The sequence below is a fragment of the Micromesistius poutassou genome (genome assembly GCF_964030765.1).
Source record: "Micromesistius poutassou genome assembly, chromosome: 7".
NCBI classification, from domain to species: Eukaryota; Metazoa; Chordata; class Actinopteri; order Gadiformes; family Gadidae; genus Micromesistius; species Micromesistius poutassou.
Genome location: NC_140277.1, coordinates 10,026,654 through 10,043,834, shown reverse-complemented (window position 1 = coordinate 10,043,834; position 17,181 = coordinate 10,026,654). Strand labels below are relative to the sequence as shown.

At 44.6% G+C, this 17,181-nt stretch overlaps 3 protein-coding genes across 3 annotated transcripts; all 3 read left to right on the top strand.

Moving 5' to 3' along the window:
* Positions 1-757: 757 nt before the first annotated feature.
* On the top strand, positions 758-9,888 carry hells (helicase, lymphoid specific). The gene is made up of 23 exons (XM_084470371.1): positions 758-1,041; positions 1,168-1,274; positions 1,546-1,664; positions 1,845-1,967; positions 2,162-2,203; positions 2,302-2,335; positions 2,473-2,531; positions 2,619-2,660; positions 2,948-3,190; positions 3,533-3,715; positions 4,030-4,173; positions 4,592-4,788; positions 5,535-5,628; positions 5,799-5,963; positions 6,219-6,382; positions 6,881-7,025; positions 7,247-7,330; positions 7,552-7,671; positions 7,922-8,038; positions 8,241-8,400; positions 8,730-8,826; positions 9,225-9,301; positions 9,566-9,888. Exons 1-23 carry the CDS (start codon positions 1,025-1,027, stop codon positions 9,652-9,654), a joined length of 2,622 nt encoding a protein of 873 aa, XP_084326497.1. The 5' UTR covers positions 758-1,024; the 3' UTR covers positions 9,655-9,888.
* Positions 9,889-10,803: 915 nt separating this feature from the next.
* On the top strand, positions 10,804-12,981 carry calhm3 (calcium homeostasis modulator 3; the record flags this gene model as incomplete). Its single annotated transcript, XM_084470247.1, has 4 exons — positions 10,804-11,090; positions 11,636-11,763; positions 11,995-12,122; positions 12,463-12,981. The coding sequence occupies 4 exons, from the start codon at positions 10,804-10,806 to the stop codon at positions 12,979-12,981; spliced, it is 1,062 nt and encodes a 353-aa protein (XP_084326373.1).
* A 2,686-nt stretch (positions 12,982-15,667) lies between these two features.
* LOC311350311 (calcium homeostasis modulator protein 2-like) lies at positions 15,668-17,181 on the top strand (the record flags this gene model as incomplete). The annotated part of the gene is made up of 2 exons (XM_084470313.1): positions 15,668-16,225; positions 16,777-17,181. The coding sequence occupies 2 exons, from the start codon at positions 15,668-15,670 to the stop codon at positions 17,179-17,181; spliced, it is 963 nt and encodes a 320-aa protein (XP_084326439.1).

Genomic DNA, 17,181 nt, shown 5'->3' with positions numbered 1-17,181 from the left:
ATTGTAAAATAATATAAATATCTGTTGAGATTAACATGATCTGACGCAATGTGATTCAACATTATCAGTATTTGTTACCAATATAGTAAGTCCAGAGCCAACTCAATAACTCTCACAATTGTCTGCAGTCATTGGAATTGGACTACCCTTGACCCTGATCCCAAACCGAAAAATTATATATTGGATAGGCCCATGGATGTACAGTATAAGAACTGGACTGATCGACGGGCATTAACCGTTGCTCAATAGTTCCACCTTGTGGTGTACAGAGCATAATCAATAAAACAGGCCCTTTAATGCATGGCCACGTGATAGTGCAACCCCAACAAACAAGTTAATCCTGCAAGCGATAATAGTCCATTAATCTAACGTATTTGATAACGTAAAAGGCTATACAGATATAACTTTGCTCATCACGCACGACCCGCCCCTTCATATATATATTGGGTATTGTAAAAGATTCGCGGGAAATATTGAGAATGTTACAACCTAAGTATTACTCGCGGGTCACCCTCGTTTATTATTTAAACTTTGTTTCGTTTTTTTGATCAATTGAATCATGGTTTTCCCGTTTACCAATATATTCTACAATAGTGAGGTGTCCTTTATATTAAGCAGTTGGTGGATAATTAAAAATAACTACGTTATTTAAAATTGTAATGGTAAGACACCCCTACGAATGTTATTTGGTTTCTTCTTTCTCCGCGCGAAACCCAGCTTGCCCCTCCCACTCGTTTGCTGGTGAGGAGAGCGAGACCTGCTGCTGCATCTTTGTTGTGCCTTTTATAATTCGCTTTTAGAAAATACTACTTTAAGATATATTTTTTTACTTGTCATACACTGTTAAGCATCCTTTTTTAAACTCGTCATTCTCATCCGGCACGCAATAACCATTCTTTGGTGATTCCTTGGTCAAGGAGCAAATTCACGCTCTTTGGTCCTGTTTAAATTAGAAGAACTATATCAGTCAAAAGACCAAACGTTAATTGGACTCTTCTAGCTGTCTGCGTCTTCTGATTGACAAATGGCAGATGTGACATGGTCAGTATTTTGCATGAAACCCGGCTAGTCTTAACATGCTGTTAAAACGTGGTGGGCTAACCAAAAAGGTAGCACACTTTTCTCAACAACTTGACAACTTATTGTTTTTAATGTTAACTTCTGCAGTTCCAAGGAAGGAGCTCGGAGTGTGTCCCCGCAGTGTCCCAAACCGGACGAGTCGGAGGTGCCCCTGGGCACCGCCATGGAGACCCAGCCGCCTGCACCTGGCAGTGGTCAGCCCACTTTGTTACTCTTTGATCGTTCAGCTGAAGACAGCGTGGCCTCGGCTCAGCCCAATGTACTTTGTTAGTAACCCATTTGGTTGCCCTTTTCAGGGAACATAGCAATGAAACATTTCTCCTTCCTAACAATTTATTTCTGTTCCGAAACAGATTAGCATTTATTTTAACACATTTTTAAGATACATTGGGTTTACGTAACACATAATAGGCAATTTCTCGGGATTAACTTTGAATAACAACCTCGTGTTTCTTTTCTCCAAAGTGGACGGAGTAAAGTCAGAGAATGAGGCCTCTGGTGGCATGATCACAAAAGAAATGGAGGAAGAGGAGAAGAAGTTGACAGAAAAATCGGAAGAAATGGACAAAGAGATGATAGAAAAGGTTCGTTCCTATGATATGGTTGTTGTTGTTGTTGTTTTTTCAAATGTCTCCATTGACGTTGCGTTCCTGCATTCGTTCCGATATTTGCTGCCATTCTGAGACGGTGGGATGACTACTTGAATCTTGATGCAAAGTGACTGTATTTTCTAAACTTTCGTGATGTTCCTACGTTCACGTAAGGCCCGTGAGTCCATTGTACGGGAGTCTCACGATATGCGCTTCAAGAGACTGCAGCATCTGCTTGAGAAGAGCAACATCTACTCCAAGTTCCTGCTGACTAAAATGGAGCAGCAGCAACAAGAGGTAAGTGTTCTTCTTGTGAGGATCTTATAGTGTTTATTGGATGTATCATATTGGAGCTGAACTGTTGTAAACGTCCAGATAAGCATATGCAAATATTATAAGATACATGTTCATGGCAGGAATGTGTGATTTCGATATTTGCTCTCAACAGTGCCACTGTTTAATATTTTGTTTAATATATTGTTTGTTTTCAGGAGAAGGCCAAGAAAGAAAAGCATCAAAAGAAGTCCAAGAAGGTAAAATAACATAATTATAAAAAGGTTAATTAATGTGATGTTTCCTTCACAGTTCATAACTTTATTACAGACCTTGACATGTGAATCTTCCTCGATAGGTGACGAAAAAGGATGAACCTTTAATGGAAAAAGGTATTTATACCTAAAGTAGCAACCTTAAATGCTGTTATTAATCCTATATTCTGAATTTATTTTCATATAAATACTATATTGTTGTGTATTGCACCATGCGACTAATTGATTTTATTAAATCAATTTTTTTTTTCAAGCAACCTCAAAGAAGCGCAAGAAAGACGACTACAAGATAGCTGATGTCATGTCCAAAGAGGTATGCTCTTCAGAAGCTATGCTAAAATAGTGCGCTAGCAGCTCCTGTGTTTTTTTTAAGTCTTTTTTTTTTTTTTTTGTGTTTCAGGAAATTATGTCGAAGTCGAAGAAAATGAAACTAGAGGAAGAGGTAGGACCACTTGATGTTCACTTATGTTTCATAAATGTTTATTATTGTTCCTTTCTTTAAGTGTATTCTTGATCAAGATAGCATTCTCCTATTATTCTTCAGTAGGGCTGAAGGGGAATGGGAGAATACTGTATTCATGTAGACATGCATGGATTTATTTCAAGAAATACTTTACAGCCAATATTTCATGGCCATCCACTCTGCTGCAAGCCACTTATTGATCCCAGAGTCCCACAGGTGGGACACCAGTAACAGGCCTCGAATGAAAACCTCTCTTATCTCTCCAGGAGCAGACAGCGTCTGCGTCTTCCGACCAGAAGAAGAGCATGGAGGCGGATGACCTAGAGAAGATGAGCGACTCCAACACGGACATCAAGAGCCGTCTGTCTGAGGCGATGCAGGACAGCGCCAAGCACCAGCTGGACCCAGAGAGGACGTTTGAAGGGAAGCCGTTGCCGGCCCAGCAGCCCCACCTCTTCACCGGGGGTGTGATGCGCTGGTACCAGATAGAGGGCATCGAATGGCTGCGGGTGAGAGGACGCTTTCTTTGGGTTATTGAATTTTGTTTTTTTGGGGGTTTTTTTATGGGGGGGTTGTAGTTATTTTCTCACATGGTTTGTAGTTCTTCATTTGAAGTTGGAATTTGGCGTCTCAAAGGCTGAGGTTACAGTTGCACCGTTACTTTGAAATTCTGGAGACAACTTTCTCAGTTCTCAGTTGCAGTTATGCTCTCTTTTTTGAAGTGCTAGTTCTGTTATTATTTTAGTTTAGAGTCCATGTGATTGATTGCTCCACACTAGGAGCGCCTATTCCAAAACAGCCGTCAAACCTCCCTTCCCATAGGGTATTAATTGCGTCTCGTCTCTCCACAGATGCTGTGGGAGAACGGTATCAACGGCATCCTGGCGGACGAGATGGGCTTGGGGAAGACCATCCAGTGCATCGCCCACGTGGCCATGATGGTGGAGCGTGGCGTGCTGGGCCCTTTCCTGGTGGTGGCCCCACTCTCCACGCTGCCCAACTGGATCCGAGAGTTCAAGCGCTTCACGCCCACGGTACCTAGCTCACTCACGTGTTGATAGTTGTTCGCTAATGGGAAATGGGACTGCGTGGTTGTTTTTCAGTTCGGTTGCCTTGGCTCGATGGACAAGAATTTTGCCCTATAGCCGAGGGACAGTTCTATCCGTTATTTGGTCTCTCTTTGGGGCCTGTTATTCGCCAAAAACACCTGGATATCGGAAATTTGTCTATGAAAATAGACAATACTTTAGAACTAAATACGTGGGTGTGGGTGTGGTCAGTCTGTAGGATGAGTGATTCGGGTCTTTGGATTTGACATATAACAGATGTCATGCGTGTGTGGTCCTAGGTGCCGGTCCAGCTGTACCACGGGCCCGCAAAGACGAGGCCCGAGCTGCTGAAGGTGATCCGGAAGCCCCAGGGGCCCCACAACATGTGCCCCGTGGTCATCACCTCCTTTGAGATCGCCATGTTTGACAGGAAGGTCCTACAGGTAAACACACGCACAGAGCAGCGTTGTGCGTGGAACCCTACTACCTTTCGGCTGGCAATCGAACACCCTAACCTATTCTGCTTTTTTGTACATTTGTCTCTTTTGCACAAATTGTATTATGTATTATAATTGTATTATGTGCCCCCAATACAGTATGAATGGACTGTTCCATTCCCAGTCTGCAATCTAGCTTAAGCAAGCCGCCCTAAAACCCACGTGCTTCTGCATGACCTCTATCTGAAATTCACTGTGATCTAGTTTGGATGAAAATGTCCAAAGAATGTCGGACAATAATTATTTTGTGCAACATTATAATCTTTTGTCGAGGAAATTAGCAAAGGCTACACTAATATGATTTCCAGAATCTCCTCCCGGTAACACAATATTCCTGTCCCTCCTCCTCCTCCTCCCCCTGCAGAGGTTCCAATGGAAGTACCTGATCGTGGACGAGGGCCACAGGATCAAGAACCTCAACTGCAGGCTGGTGCAGGAGCTGAAGCTGCTTCCCACCGACAACAAGCTGCTGCTGACGGGCACGCCGCTGCAGAACAACCTAGCAGAGCTCTGGTCCCTGCTCAACTTCCTGCTGCCAGAGGTCTTCGATGACCTCAAGAGGTATGAGGGGGATGTTGGTGGCGGCGTTGGTGTGGCCATGGTCCTTGGTGGTGTTGAAGTGGGAGGGTTTGAGTGTATTACGGTGCCATTATGATTGGTTTTTAGTTTTTATTACTGAAGCTAACAGCTATAACACAGATTCCTTAGGGCCCTACATTTAGTCAGTGCTAAAAGCTCACTGTGGATTTGAAAATAGTACTATGGAGTCTTACAAAGTTCAACCTTAGAATGCTGTGCTTGCGTCAACAACATAATATATTCATAATTTAGTTTTTGCACTTTGAACACTGTGAACGAAAAACGTCCTAATTGGGTGCCGATTCTTACAGCCCTAGAATGCTGGGCAATTTTTAACAACAATAAATACATTAAATGATATCAAAGGTTTTCTGTGCATTCGCAAAATTTTTTTAATCATCTAACGTCCAAAGCTTAACATCCAAATTGGAAATAAGATATCAGTGGTTAATGTTAAAAGAGGCTTGACAAAGCTGAGAAAGAGAGGATACTCCGTCACATGCTCACATTAGGAAAAGCCCAGGTGAGGGCTGAGCATGTTTTAAACGCATGTTTAAAAGTAATATTAAGACTTTTTTAGTCCGCGATAGTTTCCACCGATGCAAGACATGATTACGGTTTGCTTGAATACTTGTTTACTTGAGTATACGTTGCAGAGTTCTGAGTTGAAAACCCTTGAACACTATGCCATGATTTACCGTCGTCTTCGTCCTCCTCTTCTTCTCTAGCTTTGAGTCATGGTTTGACATCGACACCATCAAAAGTGACGGGGTTGTGGTGGCCAACGAGCGCGAGGAGAAGGTCCTCCACATGCTGCACCAGGTACGCACAATATTTGAACATCCTAAAGATCATCTCGGGTGCTCAAAGACACTTTCAACATCAATGTGGGTTGTTGGGTAGCGACTCCTAAGGTTTTGAGAACAGAACGCTTCAACTGCCATTTGGCTGACTGCTTGCTCCCGTTCCTCTTGTGTTTTTTTGCGTCACAGATCCTGACTCCGTTCCTGCTGCGGAGGCTGAAGTCCGACGTGACGCTGGAGGTCCCTCCCAAGAAGGAGATCATCGTGTACGCCCCGCTCACTCTCAAGCAGGAGACCTTCTACAAGGCTGTGGTGGACAAGAGCATCAGCAAACTGCTCGGCCGGGAGAACACGGTAACGCACCTGGGGGTTTTGTTTTGTTTTGTTCTGTTTTGTACACGGGCTGCCTTCTCGTTTAGAGTTTGTATTTGAGTTTAATGGGAGGAATTGATAAAAAAAAATGCACTTTTCAACAGTATGGGTGACAACATGAGGAGTGCAATGTGCAAAGTGCCATTGTGTACCTGGAATGATGTATATCGACTCCCTCTGTTCAATCTGATCTTCATCGTAAATCGTTGACAAATCAATTAAAATGTCATTTGTCAGTATTTCTCGGAGAGCGTCTCCCCGGCGGCGCCAACGGCCAGCGGCAGGCCCAGCCGACGCAGCAAGAGATTGGTGAACTACGACGAGAAACCAAATGAGAGCGAGACCCCCAAAGCACTGGAGAGATACCTGGACAAGATCCGCAAGGAGAATGAGGAGCAGAGGTCAGCAGTGGAGCAGCCACACATGCACTCACACACCTCGCACCTCTAGCACATGGAAAACTCCTGTCTGTTATTATGTTCAGATTAAACAACAAGCTATTATTAATATATGTTGTATGTGGCAGGAATACCAGCTTTTTTTCTAAATAATTTTTTTTAACAAACTTGGGCACAGCAGAGGACAAAGTGGGTTGCGGAATGGCCACAATAAACTAAATGTTTTTCTTTTAAAAAAAGATCTGGATGCCTGCATCCCTTTTCTGTTCGATTTGTATTTGATTAGATAGGGAATACAGTGTTGAAGAACCGTATACACAGAGAAATGTGAATCATCTCACTTCTTTGATTTACTTTGTTTTAAAAATATTTGTTAGATTTGGAAAAAGCTACCTCTGCAGGTAGGTCATAACATAAAAGTATGACCACCCCTAAAATGACTGAATGGTAAATTGTAAATGGCTTATATTTAACCTTGTGCGCCACCCCCTCCCCCTCCAGCACCGGACCTGTGTTGGCGGTGAAGGGCATGCTGAACACCCACGTCAACCTGAAGCTCCAGAATATCCTGATGCTGCTGAAGAGGTGCTGCAACCACCCCTACCTGGTGGAGTACCCCCTGGACCCCGCCACGCAGGAGTTCCAGGTGACCACTAGGGGGCCACAGTGTTTCCAACTGAACTTACATTTTTCATTTGTTTGTGTGTCACAGACGTTTGAATGTTAACCACCAATAAGACACGTTTTATTAACCATATTAGTCCTGTGAAGGAAAGGCAGATGTATTAAGCAGCATATAACATGAATAGAAAGTGAAAATGAACAATGGATAACGATTGTGGTCGTCATGTCCTTTGGTCTCCTCAGATCGACGAGGAGCTGGTGAAGTGCTCGGGGAAGTTCCTCATCCTAGACCGAATGCTGCCTGCCCTCAAGAAGAGGGGCCACAAGGTAAAGGGGATGGGGTCCACACTGTTTCTACACAGAATTCGTGCTGGTTTAACCATTTGTTTGTTTTTACCACAAACACAAAGCTATTCTACAGACATGAGTTCAGCAAAGCATTCAGTCAATTCGGATGTCATGCAACTCGCTGTCCTCTCTGGTGGGCACTTGTACCTGCGTGGTGGCATGCTAGCATGTCTCAACGCCGAGTCGGTCTGTGTTCTCAGGTGCTGGTGTTCAGCCAGATGACGTCCATCCTGGACCTGCTGATGGACTACTGCTACCTGCGGGGCTTCGAGTACAGCCGGCTGGACGGCAATATGTCCTACACAGACCGTGATGAAAACGTGAGTTCACATCGCAAAGATTCCCCGACGACTTTACAGGGGCTCTATCTGTTGTGGAAAGTAGAGACCCAACGAAATGTTTGGTATCCGTGTTGGTCGGCGGTGCATTACAAAACAAATTCTGAATAAGCCTGAAGTAGTTTAGGATTGTTGGTACTTTCTAGTTGAAAGTGTTGGAAAAGAATATAATGGAACGTCCATTCGTCAGGATGAAATCCTCAACAATTCCTCTTCCCTCCCCCACTCCCAGATGACAAAGTTTGCAGAAGACCCGGAAGTCTTCCTCTTCCTGCTGAGCACGCGAGCCGGAGGCCTGGGCATCAACCTCACCTCTGCTGACACCGTCATCATCTTCGACAGCGACTGGGTGGGTTGTTGTTGACCTGCTCGAGATTGAGTGAGATTGAAGAAATGCAGACATATTTGATAGACTTGGGTCTGATTCAAGTATTGCATACTAGGGTCTTTATTTAGAACATTATGAAACAACATGAAATCAGGGCACACATAGGCTCCACATCCCGTTGCTGTGTGTTCAACATATGGACCCTTCCTCCATTCCCCTCCAGAACCCCCAGGCGGACCTGCAGGCCCAGGACCGCTGCCACCGCATCGGGCAGACCAAGCCAGTGGTGGTGTACCGTCTGGTCACGGCCAACACCATCGACCAGAAGATCCTGGAGCGAGCCTCCGCCAAGAGGAAGCTGGAGCAGATGGTCATCCACAAGAGTGAGCCGTGATTCTACCTCCTCACCCTAGGGGGAAGCAGAGTTCCCCTGCTCTTATGAGGATTGTTGGTTTCTGTTGGGAGGATTTGGTTGATTTCAGTTGGAAGGATCAGGCTTAGAGGAATGACCACTTGTTTATATTGCAAAACCATATTTTGGGTTAAACCATTTAAATGCTAATAGTATGTTTAGCTTGTGGCTAGAAATGCTACTATCCATTTTAGGCTTTCACTGTATTTCATGAGTCCCTTAAAGATTTACAACTGCTTAAAATAATTCTATTTACAATCATGGAAAGGTAAATCTATGTTGGTTCTTCCTGTGCCTCAGATAAGTTCAAGGGAGGGAAGGCGGACCTGGCCCCGGCTAAGAGCTGCCTGGACCTGGACGAGTTGATGGGGATGCTGATGGCCAGGGAGGCTGAGAGGTAAGAGACACGTCCCAGGGAAACACTCAGCTTCACAGGCTGCCGTTTACTGTTCATGTTGTTGAGCAAACACTTGCAGTGAATTCAGAACATAACGCACCTCCGAGGTAAACAACCCACCATCAATTGACTTTTCTACTCGGAAACTCTATTTCCCTTAAACAGTGACCTAATACAGGTAAACTCAATTGACGTTAAATGTGCAATACTTTTTATTCCACATGGAGCATGGTGCGTTTAAGATATATTTCGGTCCGATGGTCATCGGATTTCTTTCCGATGATCCTTGGCTGCATTTGTGAATGTTCGATTATTCGCTCATGCCACCCACTGATTATACGACCATGAACAATTTGAGTTATTCACATCCCTCAATCCCCCAATCTTGTCTGTCACAGGGAGGTGAAGAGCACCAAGGGGGAAGTGATCAGTAACAAGGACTTGGAGGTCCTCCTGGACCGTAGCAACATGATGGGTGAGTCCGCTGCAGAACCAGCACCTTTTTACAGAGCAGAATATAATCGTTGATGACTCTGTGATCGCATCTGTAGAGTTGTCTCCAACTGGTTTACTGATCCTTATTGAACAATAAAATGCATCTTCTTCATCCATCATATTTTATAAGCAAAACGTTGGGTAATTTCTTGTTGCTACCAGTTTGGGGCTATTATAACCCTAGAAACCACAGATGAAGCACACAGAGTGATACAGGTAGATTCATACTGACTGTCTCTTCCAGACAAAGAGAGGAAGAACGTGAAGCAAGAGAAGGTGGGGGTGTTCCGGGTGATGGAGGCCAAGGAGGCCTCAGAGTTGCTTTTGCCCTGAGGGAGAGTCTCTGGCCAAAAATAAAACGTTCTTTCACTCTTGTGTGTCCAGTGAAAACTTCTGTTTTTTTGCGACTTCTGTATTAATGTTCGAAAACTGCTGTAAGTTGGCCTTTTTAAGCGGGAAAAACTACTGTTGGTCTTGCTATTGACCTGTGATAGCTTTGTCTTCTTGTTCTCCTGCGACTGAACCACTGTGCAAAATATACAAGAGCGTATTTCTGCTCATAAAGTCCTAGTTTTGTGTGTGTGTAAAAAAAAAAATATATATATATATATATATATATATATATATATATATATATATATATATATATATATATATATATATATATATATATATATATATAAATAAAAGAAAGGCACATGTAACAGTTTGTCAATCCAGTTCAGCTATGTTCTCTGCCCATTCCAAAACCAAGCACGGTCATTTTGATTAAAGCACTTTCATGGCCCCAAAGCAAAGTTGGAAAATACGACTTGATCTTTTATCTTTTTGTTTTTATACAATTATGTCAATAAATCTTATCAATATAAAATATAAAACGTGTGTGTTGGTGTCATCATTTAGGTGCAGGGTGTGATGGAGAATTATCTTAACCTTTGAGGTCTCATCTTTAAATGATTGCTTGTTGTGTAACACTTCACCTTTCACTTGTGGGCTGTTTTCCCGACTTGTTTTCAAAGCATCATCCCATAACACGTGCCTGTTTGAGGGCAGGGCTGGCCCAGGGTGTGGTCAGTTTCATCATCTGTGATTTGTTTACTGACTGGTGGTAGAAAAGCTCGGATTCCAGCACTGCGATTGAGCACACAGGTAAGATTTTACTTTGTCTTGTCATTTTGTGTCATTTGCAATTATTAAACCGTAACTGTTAATACATTTAAATATAAGTGTGTTAGAGATATCTAATATGTAGGTTTGTAGTTTGATTACGATGTAATTCCAATGTTAGGCTGTCTGTCCTGTAGTTCTACCTCATGCTCTCAACCAAATTTTCCGTAGACCATCTGATCTCTAGACCTACATTGCAAAGACGGCTATATCTATGTTGTCAGTTTTGTGGCCAAAAAGTTGAAACACTAAATCAGGAGAATATTTTTTTTATTTTCCACTTAATATAGGCCTACTAGAATCCAGTGGGCCACCATGGACCGCATGAAGCTGGTCCTCCAGTATTTCCAGACCAACTCCGAGTCCATCTCCAACGGTATCTGCATCATTCTGGCACTGGTCAGTGTCAAACTGTACACCAGCTTTGATTTCAACTGTCCCTGCCTGCCCCAGTACAACAAGCTGTACTCCATGGGCGTGATGATAGTGCCCCCGATCATCCTCTTCTTCCTGGGCGTGCTGGTGAACCGACACACCGGCATCATGATGGACGAGTGGATGAGGCCGATCGGGAAAAGGACTAAAAACCCTGCCGTGGTGAAGTGAGTCGTTTTCCTTTGTTGAATATTTGTTTGGAAACATTTTCTGCGTCTGTTCTTTTTTGCTATAGTTTTAAGTAGGACATTTTTGAAAGCTGCTTTGATTCCTGTTTTTATTTTTTTATGAAATTGTCCTCCAAAATAAAGTTAAATCAATAAAGTAGGTTATTATCTATAATGCTTTAAGTTTTATTTAAATGTTCATAAAATACATAGTGATGGAGGAACGAGGAAGGCAGACCTACAACAATCCTATTTAAAATGGAATAGGCCTGTTTCAAATCCTGTTCCTGGTTTTCTGATACATTTGATAATTCTTTGTTTTGTGTATATAGTGTAGGATTTAGTGGCATCTAGCACTGAGGTTGCAGATTGCTACCAACTTCATTGAATACACCCGGGGGGGGGGGGGGGTGTATTCAATGAAGTTGGTAGCAATCTGCAATCTGCCCCCTCCAGATGGCAATCAATTCCAAATACTGCACCTTTTATTCCCCACAAACATGAGAATAACAGCACTAAAACAGGTCAACGGGGTATCTCTTTAGGTTTCTGTTCTCCGCCATGCTCCAGAGATCCCTGTTGGCCCCCATGGTTTGGATCCTGGTGACCCTGATGGACGGGAAGATCTTCATCTGTGCCTTCAGCATGGGCGTGGATCCAAATACCTTCACCGGTACGTGGACGAGACCCACATCAAGCCTTCAGGTTTCACTCATTGTTTTCTCTGTGTACCCAATGTTTGAATGACTACCTAGTTTTTGGGGTCACCAAATATTCCAAAGCAGTCTAGGGGGTGTGTGGGTGATTTTCCCGAGGGATTTTTGGAATTGTGTAAAAAGCACCAAAAGCCGCTATCTCCCCCGTACTTCCACCTCTGGGTGAATCCTTTGCGGTTTCCTTTCAGGAATGCCCAACAATACTGGTCTGGACGTGCACAGACTCATGGCCAAGGTTCCCTGCAAGGAAGACGCCATCTTCAAGAACAGTTCTTTCCGCAAGGCCGTGTCACGCTACGTCCGATGCTATTCACAGGTAGGCTGGATTTATACCTGGACACACACACCCTCACTCACACAGACATTCTATCACTCACTCACCTACACTCACACCTAATGTGAGAGTGTAATCGGCAAGTCTAATGTGCAGAAACAAAAGTCACAAAAAATCCTACTGGTCTGCTGGCAGAAGGCTCTTGGTTACAACTCCACCACCAGACCTTTGTGTCACTCTCGTTGTGTGTTTTACACAATCAACTCAATGAACAATCCCTTTCAAAGAGCTCCCTCTTTCCTAACCTACTGTTTCCCAAAGCGAGATAAGACCTTCTTCACCGTGACTTGTCTGCTGTTGCTTGCCATCCGTCCCCCTCCAGGCGATCGGCTGGTCCATCCTGCTGTTCCTCATCATGGTGGGGGCACTGGGCCGGCTCATCAAGCCCTGCTTCGACAACCACGGCAGCTCCATGCAGACGCGCTACTGGAGCAACTACCTGGACGTGGAGCAGAAGCTGTTCGACGAGACGGTAGCGCTGCACACCCGCGACTTCGCCCGCAAGTGCGTGGTGCAGTTCTTCGAGGGCGTGCAGGAGGAAGAGCTGGAGAGGGAGGTGCTGCACCTGCCCTACCCCCAGCCGCCCTTCAGGGGATACCGCCAGGTGATAGAGGACGAAGGGGGGGTAGGAGGAGGAGGAGGAGAAGGAGGTGAATGGGAGGACGAAGAGATGAAGGTAGAGAAGCTGTATGGGATGACCAGGCAGGAGCAGGTGAACCGGATGCTGATAAAGTGGTTTGACTGCAAGCCGGAGCTGGACGTGACCCACATCGCCCACCGCAACCAGGTCTGCATCACCTGGAAGGACTCCCGCGGGAGGAGCCTCTACTCGGATGTTTAGTGCACAGAGAGGTGCTGGGTGGGGGTGGGTGGGTGGGTGTGTGTGGTTGCTGGATGAGGGTGTCTGTGTGTCGCGGGGATCTGGATGAGTATGTGTCAACTTATTATAGTCTACGACTTATTATTTAGTCAACACGTTCATCCACAGCAACTTACAGTGAAGCCAGATTTATATGCATAGGTCTGTGCAAAGGACAGTGTGTTTCACTAAATGTATATTCATTATTGTTATTGTAAGTAACATCAGCAGATATCAAATTGTGGGGACATTTTTATTTAATGTCATAAGAATATAGATTCAAATATTTTTTAGTAAAAAAAGGATTGCAATTTTGCTAATAGCTTTAAAAACCCATCAAAATGCCAAATAAAGCCTGTGAATGACATGATGTGTATATCATGTGTGTAACACACACATCTCAGGCATGGCAGTGTCATCGATACCTGTTCAGGTTGTAAGTAAGATAACACCTTTTCCTGCTCTATTATGACCAGATGGGTGAAGCGGGTAGGATCCTATTGCTCATCACCTCCTTTGTGTTTGAGCCGGACCACAAGGTATGGTCTACAAGGCAGGCTGTTCACTGGGGGCTATTTGAATAGGTTGGGGACTTGGTTTAGCTGTTTTTGCATACAGGTGGTTGAGATTACATTGGGTTGGCTCTCCTGAATACAGAGTGAACCTACTGGGTAGCAATCAAAACGACTACCTAGGGGAAGCCACGCAGCCCATTTCAACACAGGTGAGCTTGTCTATCATGCCTTTTAATCATGATGATGATTATATATTGGTCATCATAAAAATATTATAGAAGACCTTGATAAAATACATTCAACAGTGACCCAAGTTACAAACATATTTGCGTTTAATGGTTTTGCATTAAACCAAATATTTGAAATACAGAGATAGAAACTATAGCTATTTTTTGAAAGACTTTTGAATGCAACGTTTTGTGAATATTTGTCTGGACTCATGGCTTAAAAAGTATGAGCTCAGTGTAAATGTTAGTAAAAATTTGTGAAAAAATAAGCTTTATTCGAATGAGATATAATACGCTGTAAATATTTAACAATACTTTAATGTAAAAAATGAATGTTAACAAAATGTATGTCCTGTGTGAATAAAATCACTTTAAATACATGAAAGCCACATAAGTAATAACATGAAACTACAAGCCAAGTTGGATGAAAAATCGGGAAGGACCGTGAAGTGGAACGCTGATTTATGAAAATAAGGGCTGGCTGTCAATGTGCCAACTCGACTATATGTGGTTAACAGGTTTCATAGCAACCATGCAAATACTACACATTTAAAGCTACACCCCCCAAAGTGATTGAGGTTTTGGTATACCTATGTCAAATCACCCTTGGTGATTTGTAGGGGGTGTCTATCACCAAAGGTGATTTGACATAGGTATACAAAAGGTGTTGAGGTGTTGATATTTCCTGCACACTATCACATTTGGTGCATTGTAAATCTTCACATCCTTTGCACAAATACGATTATCTAATCCCCTTTCAAATCTGTAATGAAAAAACTCACATGTTTTCAACCATGTTTTCAAGAGATTTGAGAGCTCTGATTTGAGTCAGAGCTCAGCAATGTATTCATGTTATGAATGTAAAAAAAATGTATTCATGTTATGAATGTAAAAAAAATAATAATCTTGAAGCACCCTTTAAAACAATGACCCAAGCTAGTGGAACAACACAATAATCAGTATATTCTAGGCCCTTCTCATCACCATCAGGCACATGACCATACATTGTTTAGAAAGTTAATTTCGTCTTGAGAAGAGAATCTATAAACATCTTGGGCCACAATTAAGTAAACTCCATAATGAAGCGAATATTCGTCACCAATAAGTAAACTCCATAATGAAGCAAAGTCCATATGGAGATTGGGATGTCTCAATACTAAGTTTGAACATTCTTTGTCATTCTTTGAACCTCTCTCACATGTGTTTCTTGTTAGTTTTTTTTTTTTTTTTTTCCACAGCAGAGGAAACCAATGGGGCAGTTCCTGAGTGTGACTCATCGTGGTTGCCCAGACTCAAACACAGGCACATACACATACTTTCAAAGCTCCTCTCGCACACACAAAGGAAGCGCTCTTCTCAAACCTAGAATCGTGGAGTTTACTTTTCTCTGGCATCTTTACATTCTTTACTTGTTCTGCCGTTTGGTCTTAGGATTTGGGATTTCTTTGGAAGTCATTTTTCCTCAGATTGATGCCAGACGATGATCCTTCAACGGTAAACCATTCCATGGTAAGTCTTCCTACTTTGTCCATCAGTTTTGTAGCCCAGAAACACTGAGCACAAAATGTCTTTCCCACGTCCGTTTGTCTATATGTAGCTGAGAGTCAACTGTAGAAAAACGCCTCAAGAGAACTGAATGGCAGTATTCATAAAACCTTCCTCCCCATGCCACACTGCCTTTTGCACAAAAACAACCAGTGTCTTTATTTTCTAAAAAAAACAACCAAACCCCAAGACCAGACTGAAAACGACCCCACATTCTCCTTCTCTCTCCTCTACAACAGCCTCAATCAACTGGACCACCTGAAACGACACCACACCCCACCCTTTACCCTCCCTCCTCCTTCGTCCTCTAAACACCACACTCTACCCCCATCATCCGGCATCCTCCATTCTCCACACGCCAACCCTCCTCCCAGATCCAAGATGGCGGCGGCGGCACTGGTCACGGAGAACTTCAAGTTCGTCTCGCTCTTCTTCAAGAGCAAGGACGTGATGATCTTCAACGGGCTGATCGCACTGGGCACCGTGGCCAGCCAGACCGCGTACAATGTGTTCGCCTTCAGCTGCCCCTGCTCCCCTGAGAGGAACCCCCGCTATGGGTTGGCCGCCATCGGCGTTCCCGCCCTGGTCTTCTTCCTCCTGGGGATCATGATGAACCGCAGCACCTGGGACCTGCTGTCGGAATGCCGCCTAAGGCGCTGCCGAAGGCTGGCCGCGGTGGCCGTGTTCGCTGTGACGGGGAACATCCTGGGCCGGGCGGCCATCGCGCCAGTCACCTGGGTGGTGATCTCACTACTGCAGGGCGAGGCGTACCTGTGCGCGCTCAGCGAGTCCGTCAACCCGGACACGCTGGAGGGGTTTCCGCAGAAGGGTAGCAATGTCATCCAGCTGATGGCCAAGATACCCTGCAGAGGAACAGTTCCCAGCGAGCTCCTGCCCTTCTGGGAGGAGATCGAGCGACGACTGAAGTATGAGTCTCAGGTACTGAGGAGCTTTGATTTTTTTTGTCCGCTTGAATGCCTAGAGGTGCCTTTTTTAACCACCAGGTGTGATTTTGTTCAGCCATAGCAAGCCTTTTTAAAACTCTACCCTCTGGCGACATCGCAAGTGTTAGTGTCCACCCAGATGGATAGCTCAACCGGCCTACCCAGTAGACCAACAACGGGCACCATCACCAACATCTCACCTGGTGGTAAAATAGGGGCCCTTTAAATAACCTGGCCACTCATTAGTAGCTGAATTTAAGTTGTTAGGCCTTGTAGGGGTGACCCAATGCACAGATGTCTCCCCTCTCTCCTTATCTATTTTCCTGCCTGTTCTAACTCTCCTATGAGTGTTGGAACAGACCCCAGATCTCCTTGCTGCTTTTGTCGTTGTTGTTCTTCATCTCCTCTTAATCTTCTTCGTTGTCCCTAACACATGGCTCAAAGGAAGTAAGAGTTCTGAAATAGCGTTTCCGTAGTAGGAGGGAGTACAGCTGATTCCAGGGCTGCTACTATCCCATCTCTTCCCTCATATCTGTTTTCCCCCAGCTGCTGGGCTGGCTGATCGTGGCGGTCATGGCAGTGGTGGTCTTCCTGATGCTGTGCGTCAAGCGCTGCTGCTCTCCCTTCGGCTCCCAGCAGGAGGAATACTGGAGCCGCTTCCACGCCAGTGAACAGGACCTTTTCAAACGCACGGCGGCCGTGCACGCCAACCTGGTTGCTGCCGAGAACGTCAAGAGCTTCTTTGGCTTCGTGGCGTTGGACGAGGAGGAGAAGGTGCAGGTGGAGGAGCACACCGGAGCCTCCACGCCTGTCCAGAGCGAGGACTGGAACCGCGTGGCGGGGGTCTACCTGTACCGGGAGAACAGCGGGGTCCCGCTCTACAGCCGCTTGCACAAGTGGGCTCGGTACCACGTGGATAACAACACAGAGGGCATGGAGAAGCTCAGCTGA

Coding starts and splice junctions, on each gene's coding strand:
- hells (XM_084470371.1), top strand. Junction 3,716..4,029: donor TCAAGCGCTTCACGCCCACG/GTACCTAGCTCA, acceptor GTGTGGTCCTAG/GTGCCGGTCCAGCTGTACCA. Junction 8,039..8,240: donor TCATCTTCGACAGCGACTGG/GTGGGTTGTTGT, acceptor ATTCCCCTCCAG/AACCCCCAGGCGGACCTGCA.